A 24,044-nucleotide genomic window follows, 5' to 3' on the forward strand; every position below is an offset into this window, starting at 1 on the left:
GGCGGTTTATGTATATTTGTAAACAACAGCTGGTGCACGATGTCTAAGGAAGTCTCAAGGTTTTGCTCGGCTGAGGTAGAGTATCTCATGATAAGCTGTAGACCACATTATCTACAAAGAGATTTTTCATCTATATTCTTCGTAGACGTCTATTTACCACGACAAACCGATGCTGGCACTAAAAGACCGCATGAGCTGTATATGGCCATAAGCAAAAAGGAAAACTCTCAACCAGAGGCGGCACTCCTAATGGCCGGGGACTTTAATGCAGGGTAACTTAAATCCGTTTTACCTCATTTCTACCAGCATGTTAAATGTGCAACCAGAGGGACAAAAACTCGAGACCACCTTTACTCCACACACAGAGACACGTACAAAGCTCTCCCTCCATTTGTCAAATCTGACCATAATTCTATCCTCCTGATTACTGCTTACAAACAAAAACTAAAGCAGGAAGCACCAGTGACTCGGTCAATAAAAAAGTGGTCAGATGACGCAGATGCTAAGCAACAGGACTGTTTTGCTAGCACAGACTGAAATATGTTTCAGGACTCTTCTGATGGCATTGAAGAGCACACCACATCAGTCACTGGCTTCATCAATAATTGCATTGATGACCTTGTCCCCACAGTGACCGTACAGTGGTTCCTCCTTTAAAAGTGGTGTCATACTGCAGCACACCTTGTGGGCTGCTGCAGCATTCTATGGCTCGTTATTTAATTGTCAGCCATTTTTTATGTTAATGCAAGTTAGTGATAGTTTGACCACCAGCGGGCATCATTGAGAAGCATTTGATAGTCTCCCATATTGGCATTACTAGAGAATTTAAAACCTTTTTTGAAATAACATAATACATGGGATTGAATTTAAGAAATTTGCCTTAATTCATTTGATTAATATTATGAAGCTTCTATTCTGAGAAAAACTAAAAATTAAACCCCGGAATGGCAAATATTGCACCGTACGTGACGGTCTGGACTAGGCTCCAGCATAAGAGGATTGGAGGATTTTAAATTAATATCTAAGGGGCATAACATTTCCACACCCTAAATGTAGTGTAAACAATATTAATTTTGCGTATGGTAGGCCTACAGTATATCTAAACATATTTTTTTCAAAGACCTGATTCTCGACCAATAATCACATTTAGAAGATTGGAGGATTCCAAATGAATATCTAAGGGGCATTTTCCGTTAGTATCTGTAAGAATACCTAATTCTAAATTAATTAATTAATTAATTATTAATAATAATCGCTTTGTTTAAAAAGTAACAATATTTTGGATATTTCATTTAATTTAACCTAGAGTGAGCGAGAAAAAGGTCATTCTTGTTTAGTTTCCCTGCAATCAACTGGTTTGTTTGTAACACAAATGTAATGAAATGTGAGATGCGTGTGTCTGCCGCCCCACCCCAGGAATATTTTTTGAACGGAGGGGACATCGTTTTGGACTGGTAAGTTCTTCTCATGCTAATGCCGTTGATTGAAATTAATAATCTAAAATATTATTTGTGATTTAAAAAAGATTTAGTAGCAATATATAAAAATGTAATGTAATGAAATGTGAGATGCGTGTGTCTGCCGCCCCACCCCACCCCCACATGAAATAGCCTATTTGAGGCTGTTGAGGGGAGGGCAGACCCACAACAATGGCCAAAGTGAAATGGAGACAGTAGATACAGCTGGTCTGTTGTAATATAATAAATCCACTCATTACTTGTATTAACAGAACCTGTTTGAACTCATAACCCGTATAAAAGACACCTGTCCACACACTCAATCAAACAGACTCCAACCTCTCCACAATGGCCAGAGAGCTGTGTAAGGACATCAGGGAAAAAAATGTAGACCTGCACAAGGCTGGGATGGGCTACAGGACAATAGGCAAGCAGCTTGGTGAGAAGGCAACAACTGTTGGTGCAATTATTAGAAAATGGAAGAAGTTCAAGATGATGGTCAATCACTCTCGGTCTGGAGCTCCATGCAAGATCTCACCTCGTGGGGCATCAATGATCATGAGGAAGGTGAGGGATCAGCCCAGAACTACACGGCAGGATCTGGTCAATGACCTGAAGAGAGCAGGGACCACAGTCTCAAAGAAAACCATTAGTAACACACTACGCCGTCATGGATTAAAATCCTGCAGCGCATGCACGGTCCCCCTGCTCAAGCCAGCGCATGTCCAGGCCCGTCTGAAGTTTGCCAAGGACCATCTGGATGATCCAGAGGAGGAATGTGAGAAGGTCATGTGGTCTGATGAGACAAAAATAGAGCTTTTTGGTCTAAACTCCACTCGATGTGTTTGGAGGAAGAAGAAGAATGAGTACAACCCCAAGAACATCATCCCAACCGTGAAGCATGGAGGTGGAAACATCATTCTTTGGGGATGCTTTTCTGCAAAGGGAACAGGACGACAGTAAGATTTGGGTATGTCTTCAGGCGGAAATTGAAAAAGTAGGGGGGTAAATGTAAGAGGTTAACGAAAGCATAAAGATGCTGATGAACAAATACACCACTGTACAGCATATGCTTTTACATTAGGATAATAAAGAATTTAAGCCACCTGCATATGTTTATTTGGCATGGGAAAGCACCTAATTCTTACACCAGGGAGAACAGGCCATGTCAAGACTTTCTCGGTGACCTCGAGTACCTTCAATAATGGCTGTACTAGAGAATACAGGCACGCGGGAGACCAGGGTTCAATTGCCTGACAGGGAGGAAGGAGTAAGCAGTCCTTGCAAATAAGAATTTGTTCTTAACTGATTCCATATGTGTAATAGTAGAAAATAGTACAAATAAAGAACAATCATGGAATGAGTATGGAATGAGTCCAAACCTTTGACTGGTACTTGCTTAATTAATTAGATTAATATTATGGTGTTTTATTCCAAGTATTTTTACAGCACTTACTACAAAACTCAAAACAGATCATCAAAAACACAGTTGTTTCAAAACTGTAATCACATTTTCAATTGACGAAGAAGAACACAGACATGTAAGGTCACTTTTTCAACAAACATAATCAGTGTTTCATCTAGAAATATTGTACATTTTTCACATGAATACATGTTCATACACTACATGACCAAAAGTATGTGGACACCTGCTCGTTGAACATATCATTCCAAATTCATGGTCATTAATATGGAGTTGGTCTTGCCTTTGCTGCTATAACAGCCTCCACTCTTCTGGGAAGGCTTTCCACTAGATGTTGGAACATTGCTGCGAGGACTTGCTTCCATTCCACCACATGAGCATTACTGAGGTTGGGCACTGATGTTGGGCAATTAGGCCTGGCTCGCAGTCAGCGATCCAATTCATCCCAAAAGTGTTCGATGGGGCTGAGGTCAGGGCTCTGTGCAGGCACGTCAATTTCTTCCACACCAATTTCGACAAACCATTTCTGTATGGACCTCGCTTTGTGAACAGGGATATTGTCATGCTGAAACAAGAGAGGGCCTTCCCCAAACTGTTGCCACAAAGCTGGAAGCACAGAATTGCCTAGTATGTCATTGTATGTTGTAGCTTTAAGAATTCCCTTCACTGGAACTAATGGGCCTAGCCCGAACCATTAAAAACATCCCCGCATCATTATTCCTCCTCCCCCACTTAGCACTACGCATTCGGGCAGGTAGCGTTCTCCTGGTATCCGCCAAACACAGATTCATCCATTGGACTGCCAGATGGTGAAGCGTGATTCATCACTCAGTGAACGTGTTTCCAATGTTCCAGATGGCGGTGAGCTTTACACCATTCCAGCCAACGCTTAACATTGCGCATGGTGATCTTAGGCTTGTGTGCGGCTGCTCGGCCACGGAAACCCATTTCATTACGCTCCCGATGAACAGTTATTGTGCCGACGTTGCTTCCAGAGGCAGTTTATAACTCAGTGAGTGAGTGAGTGTTGCAATTGAGGACAGACAATTTTTATATGCTATGCCCTTCAGCACCCGGTGGTCCTGTTCTGTGAGCTTGTGTGGCCTAAAACTTTGCGGCTGTGCCCTTGTTGCTTCTAGAGGTTTCCACTTCATAATAACAGCATTTACAGTTGACCCGGGCAGCTATAGAAGGGCAGACATTTGATGAACTGACTTGTTGGAAAGGTGGTATCCTATGACGGTGCCAAGTTGAAAGTCACTGAGCTCTTCAGTAAGGCCATTCTACTGCCAATGTTTGTCCATGGAGATTGCATGGCTGTGCACTAGATTTTATACACCTGTCCCACAATGGGTGTGACCGAATCCACTAATTTAAATGGGTGTCCACATACTTTTGTATCTATAATGAAAAGAGGAAATGCCTTTCATAATGCAATGCTCACATTACTTTTGATATGAGTGTCTTGTCATAAGAGAAGATGTTTTGGTGATTAAATCAATGTTTTAATGATATTTCACAGTAAACTTTTAAATATTTGGATCAATGGTTTTGTGGTGAAAAATGTATTCGAACAAAATTAACGTTTTGAATAAAGCCTGGCTGCATTACTAGTGAACCAGTTTGCAGTTTGTTTTAGTAAGAGTTTTGGAAAATTCAGCACGTGTGAAAATAGGACCAAAGTGATTGAAAAGATAATTGTAATGCAGAACTGTGTGTGTATCTCAGTTGACATACCATGGCACTTGTAGCCCCAAGGTTGTGGGCTTGATTCCCATGGGGGACCAGTACGGAATTGTTTTTTAATATATGCACTCACTACTTACTGTAAGTGACTCTTGATAAGAGTGTCTGCTAAAATATGCAACTGTCAAGTGTTCATGACCATCTGCTTATCAAATGGGTCATCACACAAGTTTATCATCTGCTTATGACATCATCTGTTCTCTCCATTTAATCTCATTCTAGTTACGGTCTATTATATTCCTTTAAGAGATGGTTTGTACTGACTACCTGGGAATTAAAAACACTCTGAACCTAGAACACAGCCATGCTAGAGTAGCATGATGCATACTTTCGCTACAATCCATGTGGTGGACACCTATACTGTAATGCAACTCACTCAAGGGGGTGTGCTGAATGTACAGGTAACTGCTTAAAATAAAGGAAACACCAACATAAAGTGTCTTAATAGGGCGTTGGGCCACCACGAGACAGAACAGCTTCAATGAACCTTGTCATAGATTCTACAAGTGTCTGGAATTCTATTGGAGCGATGCGACACCATTCTTCCACCAGAAATTCCATAATTTGGTTTCGGTGATGGTGGTGGAAAACGCTATCAAAGGCACCGTTCCAGAATCTCCCATAATGTTCAACTGGATTGAGATCTGGTGAATGAGACGGACATGGAATAATGTTTATATAGTTTTTATGCTCAATAAGCCATTAAGTGACCAATCGTGCCCTGTGGATGGGGGCATTGCCATCCTATAGGGTCATAGTCATGGTAGCCAAACTAATGGCCAATATAATGGCCTGCCTTGCGTGTTTTTACATGATGGGATGCTAATTGCTTTATTAAGGATATACACCTTTGTGGAAGCAACTGCTTTCAATATACTGTACTTTGTATCCCTCATTTCCTCAAGTATTTCCATGAATTTGTCAGTTACCTGTATGTCAGGACAGATTTGTTTTTGTCAGTATGGAAATGGGATTCCCAGGGGAAAGGGAGGAGAGAACATTCATCGTCGATGGCCTGCGCTCCTCATATGGCGATAGGCCTAATTAAGTAAGTAAGTCATCCCTTTCTATATATTACTGATGGGAGGTATTCACTTACCCAGTTGACATATGTGGGCACAAATTTCATGTACAGTTATTCTGCATACATTTTGCACAACAATAATTAATATACTGTAAAATTACGAATTAAACCCATAATGTAGGACTACTCTTTAAATATTTAACGCAAAGCTACGCAAACGCTTATTCTTGTAGGATTCTGATTATTTACTTTGACGATGATGATGTTGATCATGAGCTATCCTATTCACAACACATAATAGAGTGGTTATTGCATCTCTTGTATTCGGATGTCTGTTGTGTCAAACCAACAAACCCAGACAAGCCCCCGTCAAGCGCCTGTTGCTGTCAAGCACCTATAATCACTGCTGTCAGGCCCCTCTGTTCAATAACAAGGGCCTGTTAGATAGTCAACACACAAACAGCCGCCACGGTGTACTGTCAATTTACAGAGCCTCGTCAAATGCTTCAGCCAAATGTTAACATCTGAACTGGCTGTCATTGATGGCAAAGGAAGGCCTTTAACACTGTGCAAAGTTAATTAAATGTCAAATCCTTTGCCCTTCTTTGACTAGAGAGAGGGGGAGATATAAAGAGAGTACAGGGGGAGAGAGAAAGGGAGAGCGAGAGCGAGAGAGAGAAAGCGAGAGAAAGAGAGCGAGAGAGAGCGAGAGAGAGAGAGAGAGAGAGAGAGAGAGCAACAGAAAGAGAGCGGGAGAGAGCGAGAGAGAGCGAGATGGAGAGAGAGAGAGAGTGAGAGAGAGAGCAACAGAAAGAGAGTGGGAGAGAGTGAGAGAGAGAGAGCGGGAGAGAGCGAGATGGAGAGAGAGAGAGAGCGAGATGGAGAGAGAGAGAGAGAGAGAGAGAGAGAGAGAGCAACAGAAAGAGAGCGAGAGAGAGCGAGATGGAGAGAGAGAGAGAGAGAGAGCGGGAGAGAGCGAGAGAGAGAGAGAGAGAGCAACAGAAAGAGAGCGAGAGATGGAGAGAGAGAGAGAGAGAGAGAGAGAGAGAGAGAGAGCAACAGAAAGAGAGCGAGAGATGGAGAGAGAGAGAGAGAGAGAGAGAGAGAGAGCAACAGAAAGAGAGCGAGAGATGGAGAGAGAGAGAGAGAGAGAGAGAGAGAGCAACAGAAAGAGAGCGAGAGATGGAGAGAGAGAGAGAGAGAGAGAGAGAGAGAGAGAGAGAGAGAGAGAGAGAGAGAGAGAGAGAGAGAGAGAGAGAGTACTCACAGTGAAATTGGATTTGTATATACTGGTTTTCTTTGTTTTAGGAAGTTTGAAGCATTCAATTCGAAGCACATAAAAAAAACTGTGTGCCTTTGGTTATATCATCACGTAAGTACTCAGATTAAGTTTGGGTATAACAGAAACAAAAGTAATGACTTCAATCCAAATATGAATAGATACAATAATACTATATTGCTTTGCATTGTGGGTGTGCTTGATTTAAACCCTGGAGCATGTCCATTTGATTTCAAACGACTGTATGTATTTCATCTTCAACACAAAAGCCTGGGCAAAAAAAGACACACTTCTTTACCATCTCTAATACATCTCTATTGTCTACATTAGGCTCACGTGTGAAAAGATGGCAGGCGAGCTTTACGACTCACCTCCAGCGACTTATTCAGACAATGGAAGTAAGCAAGGAATAATAGCCAGGAAATCCCCAACAAGATAAGAGTACAGTTGGAAGCTAATATTTATTGTGACCTCATTCTATTCGGCCCAGAGTGATAGTTTATTACCACTGTCAACGGGATGCCATTCACCTTTTCTAAATGATCACCTCTAGTTCTGCACTTTTAAATCTAAAAACAAAAAGTATATTCTGGGTGTGGGAGCTAGTTGCACTCAGCTGAGAGAGGATGCCTGCTGGAAATCAAATCAAATCAAATTGTATTTGTCAAGTGTCAAATACAACAGGTGAAGGTAGACCTTACAGTGAACGCTTACTTACAAGCCCTTAACCAACAATGCAGTTAAAAAAAAAAATGTGCACACACACACACACACACACACACACACACACACACACACACACACACACACACACACACACACACACACACACACACACACACACACACACACATAGAGGGAGAATGCAGAGAGAATATCAGTTGCCTCCTTTATTTCTTTAAAACCATATCATCAAACAACCAGAGTTTTATTCAAAGATTATAGGAGTCACAGCTGCAAAGTAAGAAACCCTGAAAACCTCATATCAGTTGTTAGATTCCAGACACACTCAGCACATTGTACACCTGCCCGCTCCAACTGGCAATGACCTTTGCCTTCATCGGAGAAAAAAATACAAGGCTGACATCCAAACACATATAATTGATCTCTCTTACACTCTGAGAGGTCACACCAATTATGTTCATAGTGGAGGAGGAGCTGACAGGAGGAGGGGGTGGATGAGGAGGGGTGAGATCTATCTTTTTTCTTCTCTTCCTTTACTTCTCCTTCTCTTCTCTTTCTCCTCGCCTCTCAATAAGACTGAAAATGCAAAACAGGAGTCAGAAAAATGTTCCACCTGTAGGTCACCCTCCGTTGCTCTATCGCTCCTTGTTTCTCAACTTGTTTTCACTCCTTGTTTCTCAACTTGTTTTCATCCTCCTTGTGTCTCAACTTGTTTTCACTCTCCTTGTGTCTCAACTTGTTTTCACTCTCCTTGTGTCTCAACTTGTTTTCACTCTCCTTGTTTCTCAACTTGTTTTCACTCTCCTTGTTTCTCAACTTGTTTTCACTCTCCTTGTTTCCCAACTTGTTTTCACTCTCATTGTTTCTCAACTTGTTTTCACTCTCATTGTTTCTCACCTTGTTTTCACTCTCCTTGTGTCTCAACTTGTTTTCACTCTCATTGTTTCTCACCTTGTTTTCACTCTCCTTGTGTCTCAACTTGTTTTCACTCTCCTTGTTCTCACCTTGTTTCCACTCTCCTTGTTTCTCAACTTGTTTTCACTCTCATTGTTTCTCGCCTTGTTTTCACTCTCCTTGTTCTCACCTTGTTTTCACTCTCCTTGTTTCTCAACTTGTTTTCACTCTCCTTGTTTCTCAACTTGTTTTCACTCTCCTTGTTTCTCAACTTGTTTTCACTCTCCTTGTTTCTCAACTTGTTTTCACTCTCCTTGTTTCTCAACTTGTTTTCACTCTCCTTGTTTCTCAACTTGTTTTCACTCTCATTGTTTCTCACCTTGTTTTCACTCTCCTTGTGTCTCAACTTGTTTTCACTCTCCTTGTTCTCACCTTGTTTTCACTCTCCTTGTTTCTCAACTTGTTTTCACTCTCCTTGTTTCTCAACTTGTTTTCACTCTCATTGTTTCTCACCTTGTTTTCACTCTCCTTGTTCTCACCTTGTTTTCACTATCCTTGTTTCTCAACTTGTTTTCACTCTCCTTGTGTCTCAACTTGTTTTCACTCTCCTTGTTCTCACCTTGTTTTCACTCTCCTTGTTCTCAACTTGTTTTCACACTCATTCTCCTTTTCTCTGTTGTCTAATTTGAAGACACTCCACCTCACCCCTGTCTCCTGTCACATGAACACACACGTTACACTGTTATGTAACATCAGTCTAACGGTATTGTTACATATATTCCATCACTTATGAGGGAGGGAGTAGATTAGTACTGTCAGTGCCCTAGGTTTGCCTATCATTATTCTAGTACGTGTGAGTAACGGCCGGGCTAGAGAGGAATTGAGGACATTTTCAAAGAGGTGATGAGCTGCTTGTCGACAAGCTAAGAGAGGAGCTAAGAGGAACAGCACTGGAGTAACATATTGGAGAGAGGGAGAGAGAGAGAGAGAGAGAGAGAGAGAGAGAGAGAGAGAGAGACAGCTAAGAATTAATATTCCATTGTGACAATCACAACCGAATGCATTCAACTGAAAGATATATATATATATATATATATATATATAGAGAGAGAGAGAGAGAGAGAGAGAGAGAGAGAGAGAGAGAGAGAGAGAGAGAGAGAGAAAGGAAGGGGATAGAGGGGAAAGCAGAATGAGGGAGAGAGGTGTAAGAATGGAGAGGTGTAGTGAGAGTGGAGGGATTGAAGGAGGATAGGAGGAAGGGTTGAGGGAGGAAGTGCACTGACTGGTTTTAATTAGCTGAGTCAGATACGGACGTACTGTATGCATGCTCTCCATACGAGCTGATAAAATCAGCATCAATGAGTTAGCCAGCTGTGTTTAATAAACATTTAATCTCTTGTGGACAGACTGAGTAAATATAATTGAGTGTCTGACCAAATTAACATTTCTGTTCTGGGTTTACCGAGATTAATTCATGCTCTGCTGGTTTTTTGACAAGGCTGTGCAGCCCAAGTCTCTCAGCATCAGGACCTGACTACTACTGCAACATCTCCCTCACACACACACATGCATGTGTGCGCGCGCACACACACACACACACACACACACACACACACACATACACACACACACACACACACACACACACACACACACACACACACACACACACACACACAGGGGGGAAAGGGCTGAAATTAAGTGATAAAGTGCTAGGTTAACATTTCATTACCTCCGGCTTTCCTCGACAGGCTAAAAACCTAAAATGTTAGGTAACTTTCAACTCCTGTCTCTAATTTGACGAGAATAGTGTTGGCAAAGGTTATTGTCCAGCACCAGGCCAATGCAGGATTAGATGCATGTGGTTTAAGAGAAGATTAGTAGAGGGGATTGACCAGATGAGGACTATACCTTGCTGCACAGCCCGGCGTCCATTAACTAATTGTAATGATGTACCCCAGTCACATGACATGTGCCTCCAACTGAAGAGAATGTGGTGGCAGGGTGGAAGCTAGGCTAAACTTTCCCTGTCTTTTTAAAAAGCTGTCTGTTTTCACAAACCATCACGACAACCACGTTTCTCTATGTTAATGGCTAGTTTTTATTATTATACCTTTATTTCAACAAGGAACACAGACAGACTAAGGTCTCTTTTACAGCTGGGCCCTGCGTATACATGTTTACACATACAGTTTAGGTACAATGATTAAGAAACTACACAAGACAAACAAAACAATCACAGATAACACAAAAAAATACAGCAACAGATTACATTTACAGACAGGTTATTCCCCTAACACCACAATAACTTGCATTACCCGAAACAGTTACAATCAATACAAAAATAAAATCCTCCAATAAATATTTAAAATGGGCGACAGGGGGACAAGAGTCTCAAGTTTAAGTTTAATCTGCAGGCTATTCCATAGACAAGGAGCGTAACAGGAAAAGGCAGCCATACCCAACTCTGTGGAAATCACATGGGCCTCAAGTGTAATCCATGCTTGAAACCTGGTTTTAGGAATTATAATTATAATATTGATGAGTGATGATAAATAAGAAGGTAGTTTATTCAGAAGTGCTTTATGGACAAACACGAGAGCATGTTGTTCTCGTCTCACGGACAGCGAAGTCCAACCCACATTTTGATATAAAACACAGTGGTGAGTTCTGTAGCTAGAACCCGTAATAAACCTAAGTGCACAATGCATCCAGTGATTTAAGTGTTGATGCCGTAGCATGCATGTAAATAATATCCCCATAAACTATAACAGACATAAAAGTAGCTTGCACAATTTGTCTTCTATTTGTAGAGGACAAGCATGTCCTGTCTCTATAGAGGAAGCCTAGCTTGATGTTTAGCCGTTTACAAGGTTGGTCAATATGCATTTTAAAAGACAGTTTATCATCCAACCATATCACTAAGTATTTAAATGCAGAGACCTGATTAATTCGAGAATCATTTAAGCTCGTAAGTGCAAGTGTACAGTGCCTTGCGAAAGTATTCGGCACCCTTGAACTTTGCGACCTTTTGCCACATTTCAGGCTTCAAACATAAAGATATAAAACTGTATTTTTTTGTGAAGAATCAACAACAAGTGGGACACAATCATGAAGTGAAACGACATTTACTGGATATTTCAAACTTTTTTAACAAATCAAAAACTGAAAAATTGGGCGTGCAAAATTATTCAGCCCCTTTACTTTCAGTGCAGCAAACTCTCTCCAGAAGTTCAGTGAGGATCTCTGAATGATCCAATGTTGACCTAAAGGACTAATGATGAGAAATACAATCCACCTGTGTGTAATCAAGTCTCCGTATAAATGCACCTGCACTGTGATAGTCTCAGAGGTCCGTCAAAAGCGCAGAGAGCATCATGAAGAACAAGGAACACACCAGGCAGGTCCGAGATACTGTTGTAAAGCCGGATTTGGATACAAAAATATTTCCCAAGCTTTAAACATCCCAAGGAGCACTGTGCAAGCGATAATATTGAAATGGAAGGAGTATCAGACCACTGCAAATCTACCAAGACCTGGCCGTCCCTCTAAACTTTCAGCTCATACAAGGAGAAGACTGATCAGAGATGCAGCCAAGAGGCCCATGATCACTCTGGATGAACTGCAGAGATCTACAGCTGAGGTGGGAGACTCTGTCCATAGGACAACAATCAGTCGTATATTGCACAAATCTGGCCTTTATGGAAGAGTGGCAAGAAGAAAGCCATTTCTTAAAGATATCCATAAAAAGTGTTGTTTAAAGTTTGCCACAAGCCACCTGGGAGACACACCAAACATGTGGAAGAAGGTGCTCTGGTCAGATGAAACCAAAATTGAACTTTTTGGCAACAATGCAAAACGTTATGTTTGGCGTAAAAGCAACACAGCTGAACACACCATCCCCACTGTCAAACATGGTGGTGGCAGCATCATGGTTTGGGCCTGCTTTTCTTCAGCAGGGACAGGGAAGATGGTTAAAATTGATGGGAAGATGGATGGAGCCAAATACAGGACCATTCTGGAAGAAAACCTGATGGAGTCTGCAAAAGACCTGAGACTGGGACGGAGATTTGTCTTCCAACAAGACAATGATCCAAAACATAAAGCAAAATCTACAATGGAATGGTTCAAAAATAAACATATCCAGGTGTTAGAATGGCCAAGTCAAAGTCCAGACCTGAATCCAATCGAGAATCTGTGGAAAGAACTGAAAACTGCTGTTCACAAATGCTCTCCATCCAACCTCACTGAGCTCGAGCTGTTTTGCAAGGAGGAATGGGAAAAAAATTCAGTCTCTCGATGTGCAAAACTGATAGAGACATACCCCAAGCGACTTACAGCTGTAATCACAGCAAAAGGTGGCGCTACAAAGTATTAACTTAAGGGGGCTGAATAATTTTGCACGCCCAATTTTTCAGTTTTTGATTTGTTAAAAAAGTTTGAAATATCCAATAAATGTCGTTCCACTTCATGATTGTGTCCCACTTGTTGTTGATTCTTCACAAAAAAATACAGTTTTATATCTTTATGTTTGAAGCCTGAAATGTGGCAAAAGGTCGCAAAGTTCAAGGGGGCCGAATACTTTCGCAAGGCACTGTATTTTCAACCAACTTTTTGAACCTATGAAAAATCATAAAATGTGTTTTCTTTGAATTTAAAACAGGTTTCAGCTGTATAAAAGACCCTTGTAATATCTTAAAATCTGTCTCCAATAGTGAACATTTTTGGTCAGCCGTTGAAGCGATAGAGTACATGACAGTGTCATCAGCATATAAATGAATTTGACACTTTCTTGTAATGCACATGTTAATATGAGTTGTCTGACTGCTACAGAACATGCTAACGGCCTCACGCCTGTGTAATGGCGTAGCACGCGATACGTCAATAAGCATGTCAGTGCACACAGACTGAAACATTCATGCCATGTCGATTAGTGTGTGTGTGTGTTAGCATGTTTAATGGCGTGTTTAAGGGCATGTTTAAGAAGATGATGCCGAAGAGGATGGCTGATGTTTTACATGCTCCTGACAAATTGTGCTAATATGTTAGTATTTTTGTTTGTAAGTTATTTTTTACTTATTTTGTACATAATGTTGCTGCTACAATCTCTTATGACCGAAAATCACTTCTTTACATCAGAACAGTGATTACTCACCACAAACTGTTAGAAGCTTTTTCCTTTAACTAGTCCGACAAGTAGGATATACTGCTCTCCCAGGAACAGGCCCAGATCCCCGTCATTTGGATGAAGAAAAGAAAAAGAGGATGCAGGTCGGGCTGCCTTCCGTTCTACTTGCTAACATGCAATCATTGGAAAATATGATGACCTACGATTATGATTATCCTACCAACAGGACATTAAGAACTGTAAGAACAGTAAGAACTGTAATATTTTATGTTTCACAGAGTCGTGGCAGAACAACGACATGGATAATATAGAGCTGGCAGGATTTTCCATGCACCGGCAGAACAGAGATGCTACGTCTGGTAAGACTCGGGGTGGGAGTGCGTGTCTTTTTGTCAATAACAGCTGGTGTCGAATGTCTAATATTAAAGAAGTCTCGAGGTAGTGCTTGCCTGAGGTAGAGAACCTTATGATAAGCTGTAGACCACACTATCTACCAAGATAATTCTCAGCTATATGATTCGATGCTGGCTCCCAGACCGCACTCAACCAATTCTATAAGGCCATAAGCAAACAAGAAAATTCTCATCCAGAAGCGGTGCTCCTAATGGCCGGGGACTTTAATGCAGACAAACTTAAATCAGTTTTACCAAATTTTTACCAGCATGTTAAATGTGCAACCAGAGAATAAACTCTACACCACCTTTACTCCACACACAGAGACGTGTGCAAAGCTATCCCTCATTTGGCAAATCTGACCATAATTCTATCCTCCTGATTCCTGCTTACAAACAAAAACTAAAGCATGAAGTACCAGTGACTCGCTCAATACGGAAGTAGTCAGATGACACAGATGCTACGCTACAGGACTGTTTTGCTAGCACAGTGTGATTAATGTTGCAGCACACAAATCATGATGGGGATAGTGGGCATGCTCGTCCACTGAGGCAGATCCTAGTGAGTACTAGCTTCATAGGTCCACGGTGAGTGTGTGTGTGTTACTGTGTGTGTGTGTATGTTAGTGTCTGCTCTAGCTTGTGTGTGTGTTTGTGTGTGTGTGGGTGGGTGACTATGTATGTGCATGTTTGTATCTGTGCTAGTGTGTGTGTGTGTAGTCTCCAGCCCTCCTCAGGCATCACTCCTCATCTCTCTACATGTGAAGACAGCCCCCCCCTCCCCCCAAAGGGACTCCTTACTGTGCACAAATGAAACAAATTGGTGTTTGATTTGGTCTGTGATTGGTAATGTACAGCGAGGCCTGGCTTCCTAAACCAAAGTGTTAGACCCAGAAATAGCTCTATATGGTTTGATGGCTCTGCCTCTCTCCTTTTAAGTTCACGGTCAAGTTTGTTTATTCGTATGATATAAACTCAGCAAAAAAAGAAACATCCCTTTTTCAGGACCCTGTCTTTCAAAGATAATTCGTAAAAATCCAAATAACTTCACTTTAATTTTAAAGCATTTAACTAACTGTTTCCCATGCTTGTTCAATGAACCTTAAACAATTAATGAACATGCACCTGTGGAATGTTCGTTAAGACACTAACAGCTTACAGACGGTAGGCAATTAAGGTCACAGTTATGAAAACTTAGGACACTAAAGAAGCCTTTCTACTGACTCTGAAAAACACCAAAAGAAAGATGCCCAGGGTCCCTGCTCATCTGCGTGAACGTGCCTTAGACATGCTGCAAGGAGGCATTAGGACTGCAGATGTGGCCAGGGCAATAAATTGCCATGTCCGTACTGTGAGACACTTTGACAGCGCTACAGGGAGACAGGACGGACAGCAGTGGTAAACCACGTGTAACAACACCTGCACAGGATTGGTACATCCGAACATCACACCTGCAGGACAGGTACAGGATGGCAACAACAACTGCCTGAGTTACACCAGGAACGCACAATCCTAAGAGAGGCTGGACTTAGGGATTGTAGGCCTGTTGTAAGGCAGGTCCTCCCCAGACATCACCGGCAACAACATTGCCCTGGCACAAACCCACTGTCGCTGGACCTGACAGGATTGGCAAAAAGTGCTCTTCACTGACGCGGTTTTGTCTCACCAGGGGTGATGTTCGGGCTCGCGTTTCTCGTCAAACGAATGAGCATTTGACCAAGGTCTGTACTCTGGAGCGGGATTGATTTGGAGGTGGAGGGTCCGTCATGGTCTGGGGCGGTGTGTCACAGCATCATCGGAGTGAGCTTGTTGTCATTGCAGGCAATCTCACCGCTGTGCGTTACAGGGAAGATCCTCCTCCCTCATGTGGTATCCTTCCTGCATCCTGACATGACCCTTCAGCATGACAATGCCACCAGCCATACTTCTCGTTCTGTGCGTGATTTCATGCAAGACAGGAATGTCAGTGTTCTGCCATGGCTAGTGAAGAGCCCGGATCTCAATCCCTTTGAGCACTTCTGGGACCTGTTGGATCAGAGGGTGAGGGCTAGGGCCATTTCTCCTAGAAATGTCCTGGAACTTGCAGGTGCCTTGGTGGAAGAGTGGGGTAACATCTCATAGCAAGTACTGGCAAATCTGGTGCAGTCCATGAGGAGGAGATGCACTGCAGCACTTAATGCAGCTGGTGGACATAGCAGATACTGACTGTTACTTTTGATTTTGACCTCCCCCTTTGTTCAGGGATACATTATTCAATTTCTGTTAGTCACATGTCTGTGTAACTTGTTCAGTTTATGTCTCAGTTGTTGAATCTTGTTATGCTCATAAAAATATTTACACATGTTACGTTTGCTGAAAATAAACACAGTTGACAGTGAGTTTCTTTTTTTGCTGAGTTTACATGGGGTACGCAGTGCAATAAAATGCTTACTTGCATCATTCAAAATTAGGACGTAATTGTCAACTAGCATTGGAAAGGGTGAAGGGAATTTCAAAGGTACTGTAACTACAAATCTCTTCGTTTGGTCACCCATCTCTAATACACCTCACTGAGTGTTATGGTGTGATTGTGTGTGTGTGTGTGCGTGCCTGTGTATGAGTGTGTGTGTGAGTCTTGAATAAACCAGGAAAACATACCAGTAATGAGACTATTAGAAAACACTATTAGAAACCTCCAGAAAGTACTGATAGAGTACCGTAGGGCTCACAGATATAAAAAAAAACACACACACACAACAAAAATTGACGCTGACAATTTCTACCTCATTAGAGGACTAGATCTGAACATAAACAGACAGCTGCAACCACGGACCAAGACGCAAATCTCATCCAGTATGACACACCAGTCAGATTTCTTTGTACATTTCTGGGAGATTGTTATTGTGTTGTGATATAAGACATCTGTGGGAGAGAGGGAGGGAGAGGGAGAAAGAGAGAGAGAGAAAAGAGAGAGAGCGAGTGAGTGTGTTTGTTTGTATATAATTATATTAGAGAATGTTTGGAATATCACTTTTAAGAAAGGAAATCAGTAGAGGTCAAATCATAAGCGGGGTAACACCGTTGAACTTAATCGAACGGGTATTCAGGCTTGCCATTTTAAGTGTACTCATGAGTTACCAGTCAAATTGCCAAGGTCAGCTGCAACTCATTTTATTTCTGTGATGCCAATAACAGTAGGCCACCATTTTGATGGGAAGCATAATCTTACACCACACCAGCACTGCAGTAACTGCACAGCATGAGGTCTTATGGGGTTGCTGCATTGAACTGAATGTTCTGTTCCCTCATCATTTCATAGAGATCCTTGCACTCATACAGTACTACATTTCCTCATAGGAGGTCTGTGATTGACACGTGTAATAGTGATTGACACGTGCACACAGACAACACACGCACACCTCACACATGCTGTGCTTTCTCCATAGAGATTACACATTCTGCCCTCCTTCTATTTTAGCCTTGACTTAGGCTTCAGAACAAATTACTCTTTATATCCGTATTTAGTACATGACTTGTCATCTGAGGGCCCACAGGACTCTCGTCAAAAGTATAGAATGATATAGGGAATAGGGTTGTGGCAATTGATTGTCCAGGTCCTGGTGATGAGGGTTATAATGAGGTCTGGTCCAGGTGATGAGGGTTATAATGAGGTCTGGTCCTGGTGATGAGGATTATAATGAGGTCTGGTCCAGGTGATGAGGGTTATAATGAGGTCTGGTCCAGGTGATGAGGGTTATAATGAGGTCTGGTTCAGGTGATGAGGGTTATAATGAGGTCTGGTCCAGGTGATGAGGGTTATTATAAGGTCTGGTTCAGGTGATGAGGGTTATTATGAGGTCTAGTCCAGGTGATGAGGGTTATTATGAGGTCTGGTCCAGGTGATGAGGGTTATAATGAGGTCTGGTCCAGGTGATGAGGGTTATTATGAGGTCTGCTCCAGGTGATGAGGGTTATTATGAGGTCTGGTTCAGGTGATGAGGGTTATAATGAGGTCTGGTCCAGGTGATGAGGGTTATATGAGGTCTGGTCCAGGTGATGAGGGTTATTATGAGGTCTGGTTCAGGTGATGAGGGATATAATGAGGTCTGGTCCAGGTGATGAGGGTTATTATGAGGTCTGGTCCAGGTGATGAGGGTTATTATGAGGTCTGGTCCATGTGATAAGGGTTATAATGACGTATGGATATGGTCCTGGGGTTGAGAGTTACAATGAGGTATGTTCCTGGGGATGAGGGTTTTAATGAGGGTTGGCCCTGTGGATGAGGGTTATCAAATCAAATGATTTATATAGCCCTTCTTACATCAGCTGATATCTCAAAGTGCTGTACAGAATCCTAAAACCCCAAACAGCCTAAAACCCCAAACAGTGGCTAGGAAAAACTCCCTAGAAAGGCCAAAACCTGGGAAGAAACCTAGAAAGGAACCAGGCTATGAGGGGTGGCCAGTCCTCTTCTGGCTGTGCCCGGTGGAGATTACAACAGCACATGGCCAAGATGTTCAAATGTTCATAAATGACCAGCATGGTCAAATAATAATCATCACAGTAGTTGTTGAGGGTGAGGCATGGTCCTAGGGCTCAGGTCCTCCGAGAGAGAGAAAGAAAGAGAGAATTAGAGAGAGCATACTTAAATTGACACAGGACACCGGATAAGACAGGAGAAATACTCCAGATATAACAGACTGACCCTAGCCCCCCGACACATAAACTACTGCAGCATAAATACTGGAGACTGAGAGAGGAGGGGTCAGGAGAATGTGGCCCCATCCAATGATACCCCGGACATGGCCAAACAGGCAGGATATAAACCCACCCACATTGCCAAAGCGCATCCTCCACACCACTAGAGGAATATCTTCAACCACCAACTTACCATCCTGAGACAAGGCAGAGTATAGCCCACAAAGATCTCCACCATGACACAACCCAAGAGGGGGCGCCAACCCAGACAGGAAGATCACGTCAGTGACTCAACCCACTCAAGTGACGCACCCCTCCTAGGGACGGCATGGAAGAGCGCCGATATTTTTTTATATTTTCTGGGTCAAGGTTTGGCTTTTTCAAGAGAGGCTTTATTACTGCCACTTTCAGTGAGTTTGGTACACATCCGGTGGATAGAGAGCCGTTTATTATGTTCAACATTACAGCTCTTTCAGTAGTTTAGATGGAATAGGGTCCCCATTTAGATGGAATAGGGTCCAGTATGCAGCTTGAAGGTTTAGAGGCCATGATTATTTTCATCATTGTGTCAAGAGATATAGTAGAGAGTTGTGCAGACTCAGGACAACTGAGTTTTGGAGGAATACGCAGATTTAAAGAGGAGTCCGTAATTTGCTTTCTAATGATCATGATCTTTTCCTCAAAGAAGTTCATGAATGTATTACTGCTGAAGGTAAAGCCATCCTCTCTTGGGGAATGCTGATTTTAGTTAGCTTTGTGAAAGTATCAAAAATACATTTCGGATTGTTCTTATTTTCCTCAATTAAGTTGGAAAAATAGGATGATCGAGCAGCAGTGAGGGCTCTTCGATACTGCACGGTACTGTCTTTCCAAGCTAGTCGGAAGACTTCCAGTTTGGTGTGGCGCCATTTCCGTTCCAATTTTCTGGAAGCTTGGTTCAGAGCTCGGGTACTTTCTGTATACCAGGGAGCTAGTTTCTTATGACAAATGTTTTTAGTTTTTAGGGGTGCAACTGCATCTAGGGTATTGCGCAAGGTTAAATTGAGTTCCTCAGTTAGGTGGTTAACTGATTTTTGTCCTTTGACGTCCTTGGGTAGGCAGAGGGAGTCTGGAAGGGCATCAAGGAATCTTTGGGTTGTCTGAGAATTTATAGCACAACTTTTGATGCTACTTGGTCGGGGTCTTGAGCAGATTATTTGTTGCTATTGCAAAAAGTAATAAAATGGTGGTCCGATAGTGCAGGATTATGAGGAAAAACATTAAGATCCACAACATTTATTCCATGGGACAAAACTAGGTCCAGAGTATGACTGTGACAGTGAGTAGGTCCAGAGACATGTTGGAAAAAACCCACTGAGTTGATGATGGCTCCGAAAGCCTTTTGGAGTGGGTCTGTGGACTTTTCCATGTGAATATTAAAATCACCAAAAATGTGAATATTATCTGCTATGACTACAAGGTCCGATAGGAATTCAGGGAACTCAGTGAGGAACGATGTGTATGGCCCAGTAGGCCTGTAAACAGTAGCTATAAAAAGTGATTGAGTAGGCTGCATAGATTTCATGACTAGAAGCTAAAAAGAAAACATCATTTTTTTTGTAAATTGAAATTTGCTATCGTAAATGTTAGCAACACTTCCGCCTTTGAGGGATGCACGGGGGATATGGTCACTAGTGTAACCAGGAGGTGATGCCTCATTTAACACAGTAAATTCATCAGGCTTAAGCCATGTTTCAGTTAGGCCAATCACATCAAGATTATGATCAGTGATTAGTTCATTGACTATAACTGCCTTTGAAGTGAGGGATCTAACATTAAATAGCCCTATTTTGAGATGTGAGGTATCTCAATCTCTTTCAATATTGGCAGGAATGGAGGAGGTCTTATTTCTAGTGAGATTGCTAAGGCGAACACCGCCAGCACCATCTTCAGATTAGCCTTAACGTCGGTTGCCCTGCCCCCTGGTAAACAGTGTATGATCGCTGGATGATTCCTTTTAAGTCTAATACTGCGGTAATGTGTCGCCAATGACTAGGGGTTTCAATTTGTCAGAGCTAATGGAGGGAGCCTTCGGCGTCTCAGACCCCGTAACAGGAGGAGTGGAGACCAGAGAAGGCGTGGCCTCTGACTCCGACTCGCTGCTTAAAACTTCTTAGGGCTGCAATTCCGTTAACGGGATGATATGACAACAGCCAGTGAAAGTGCAGGGCGACAAATTCAAAACAACAGAAATCTCATAATTAAAATTCCTCAAACATACATGTATCTGATACCGTTTAAAAGGTAATCTTGTTGTTAATCCCACCACAGTGTCTGATTTCAAATAGGCTTTACAGCAAAAGCACCACAAATGATAATGTTAGGTCACCACCAAGTCACAGAAAAACACAGCCATTTTTCCTGCCAAAGAGAGGAGTCACAAAAAGCACAAATAGAGATAAAATTAATCACTAACCTTTGATGATCTTCATCAGATGACACTCATAGGACTTCAGGTTACACAATACATGTATGTTTTGTTTGATAAAGTTCATATTTATATAAAAAAATCTGAGTTTACATTGGCGAGTTACGTTCAGTAGTTCCAAAAACATCCAGTGATTTTGCATAGCCACATCGATTCAACAGAAATACTCATCATAAATGTAGGTGATAATACAAGTTATACACATGGAATACCTTTCCTTAATGCAACCGCTGTGTCATATTTAACAAAAACTTTACGGAAAAAGCAAACCATGCAATAATCTGAGCCGCCAAATAATCAAATGAGCCGCCATGTTGGAGTCAACAGAAACCAGAAATCACATTATAAATATTCCCTTACCTTTGTTCGATAATGTCCGTTATTTATGTCCAAGTAGCTACTTTTGTTAGCGTTAGGTATACATATCCAAACGCTCGTGCATTACTTCGGACAAAAACTTCAAAAATTATATTACAGGTTGAAGAAACATTTCAAACTAGTATCAATCATTAGGATGTTTTTTTATCATAAATCTTCAATAAAGTTCCAACTGGAGAAATCCTTTGTGTCTACAGGAGCAACGGAACGCAAGGCAATATCATGTGGAATGCGCGTGACCAGGAAATGGCTCTCTGCCAGTAAGCTGACTCATTCAGCTCTTATTCAGTCCCACAACACATTAGAATCCCCATTCAAGTTTCCATAGACGGTTGACATCTAGTGGAAGCCCTAGGAAGTGCAACTTCATTCATATCCCAATGTGAATTCAATAGGACCTGGGTTGAAAATATACCATCCTCAGATTTCTCACTTCCTGTTTGGATTTCTTCTCAGGTTTTTGCCTGCCATATGAGTTCTGTTATACTCATAGACATCATTCAAACAGTTTTAGAAACTTCAGAGTGTTTTCTATCCAATACTAATAATAATATGCATATATTAGCAACTGAGACTGAGGAGCAGGCTGTTTACTCTGGGCACCTCTGGGCACCTTTCATCCAAGCTACTCAATACTGCCCCTGCAGCCATAAGACGTTTTTAATGGGGAAAACCGGTTTCTGTCGGCCGAATGAGCGACACCGGTTGAGCATTCCTACAGCATTTCCCTCCAGAAGCCATGAGAAAGTTGTTCGGCTGCGGGGACCGTGCGAGGGGATTTGTACTAACGTTACTATCTGTACTTACTGGTGGCACAGATGATGTTTCATCCTTTCCTACACTGAAATTACCCTTGCCTAACGATTGCGTCTGAAGCTGGACTTGCAGCACAGCTATCCTTCCCATAAGGTGATCGTTCTCCTGTATATTGTGAGTACAGCGACTGCAATTAAAAGGCATCATGTTAATGTTACTAATTAGCTTCAGCTGTTGGAAGTCCTGACGAACCATGTCCAGATAAAACGTCCGGAGTGAAATAGTTTAATGAAAAAAAGTTGAGTGAGGGAAATACTAAAAATATAAACCGTAAATTTGTCAGGTAGCAAAGTAAGGTTGGCAACAAATTGCACAGCGGCACGTAAACAAGTCTGCAAGTTGTGACCGGAAATGAGGTATGGACCTGGGGATGAGGGTTATAATGAGTGCCCCCTGACGTGTGGCTCCAGCAGCAGGATGATGCCGGCCAGAGGGACGGCCCCGAGGTCGAGGAGCGGGCCGGTCCGGGTGGCAAAGATGGAAATCACGGATGATGTTGGGATCCAGAATGTCCTCCACTGGATCCAGAATGTCCTCCACTGGAACCCAACACCACTCCTCTGGACCGTACCCCTCCTGGGAGTCCAGTAGGGAGTCCAGTAGATCTGTTCGCATAGGAGAGGGGGGGGGGGGGGGCAGCCTCAGACAGGGGACCAGAAACCACCAGCCTGAGAAGTGAGACATGAAAGGAAGGTGAGATGCGGTAGTCACTGGGGAGTTGTAATCTATACGTCACCTCATTGACCCTCCGGAGAATATTGAACGTCCCCATGGCTCAGCTTCTTGCAGGGAAGGCAGAGTGGGAGATTCCTGGTAGAGAGCCAGACACGATCTCCAGGATGGAACACGGGAGTCTCACTACGGTGACGGTCTGCTTCTTCTGACGCCTGAACCACTCATCCACCGTAGGAGTTTCAGTCTGTCCCGGGTTCCTTGGAGCCAGGGCTGGCTGATAATCCAGAACTCTTCCCACTGGAGGAGTGCCATAACGAATTCTGGGCGTACTCCGCGCATGGAAGGAATCGGGCCCACTCCCCCTGCCGGTCCTGGCAGTGACTCCTCAGGAACCTCCCCATCTCCTGGTTCATCCTCTCCACCTGCCCGTTTGACTGAGGCCTATACCCGGAAGTGAGGCTGACCGTGACCCCGAACTTCTCCATAAAGGCTCTCTATACCTGTGATGTGAATTGGGGGCAACGGTCAGAGATGATGTCCTCCGGAAGGCCATAATGCCGGAAGACCTGCTGGACCAGTGCCTCAGTGACCTGGAGAATCAGAGAGAGGGATTAAACAACATGATTTTGAAAATCTGTCCACAACCTCCAGAATGGTGGTGAAACCATCAGAGGGGAGATCGATAACAAAGTCAATGGACAGATGAGACCAGGGACACTGAGGCACTAGAAGGGAAATGAGTTTCCCTGCTCGAGCTTGCCGGGGAGACTTAGTTTGGGCACACACAGAACAGGAGTTGACGTAGCGAGTAATGTCCTGCGCCAAGGTTGGTCACCAATACCCTTGGAGAGAGATTGTATAGTACGGGTGATCCCAGCACGTCCAACAATGACAGCTGTGTGAGCCCAGGTCAACAGTCACTCCCTTATCCCCATTGGAACGTAGATGAGCTCAGGAGGACAGGTAGTGGGAGCAGGTTCCCTCTCCAGAGCCTGGAGAATGTC

At 42.7% G+C, this 24,044-nt stretch overlaps 1 protein-coding gene across 1 annotated transcript in view; it reads right to left on the minus strand.

Annotated features, from left to right (window-relative positions):
• LOC149982657 (uncharacterized) overlaps positions 1-22,980 on the minus strand; it is a 49,054-nt gene extending 26,074 nt beyond the window's left edge. The window contains exon 1 of the mRNA XM_090242232.1: positions 22,764-22,980. Coding sequence (XP_090098358.1) covers positions 22,764-22,980 — 217 coding nt within the window. The remainder of the gene's footprint in view (positions 1-22,763) is intronic.
• Between the last annotated feature and the right edge of the window lie 1,064 nt (positions 22,981-24,044).

Source organism: Oncorhynchus mykiss, chromosome 7 (genome assembly GCF_057628025.1).
Source record: "Oncorhynchus mykiss isolate SJ-2025 chromosome 7, ASM5762802v1, whole genome shotgun sequence".
NCBI classification, from domain to species: Eukaryota; Metazoa; Chordata; class Actinopteri; order Salmoniformes; family Salmonidae; genus Oncorhynchus; species Oncorhynchus mykiss.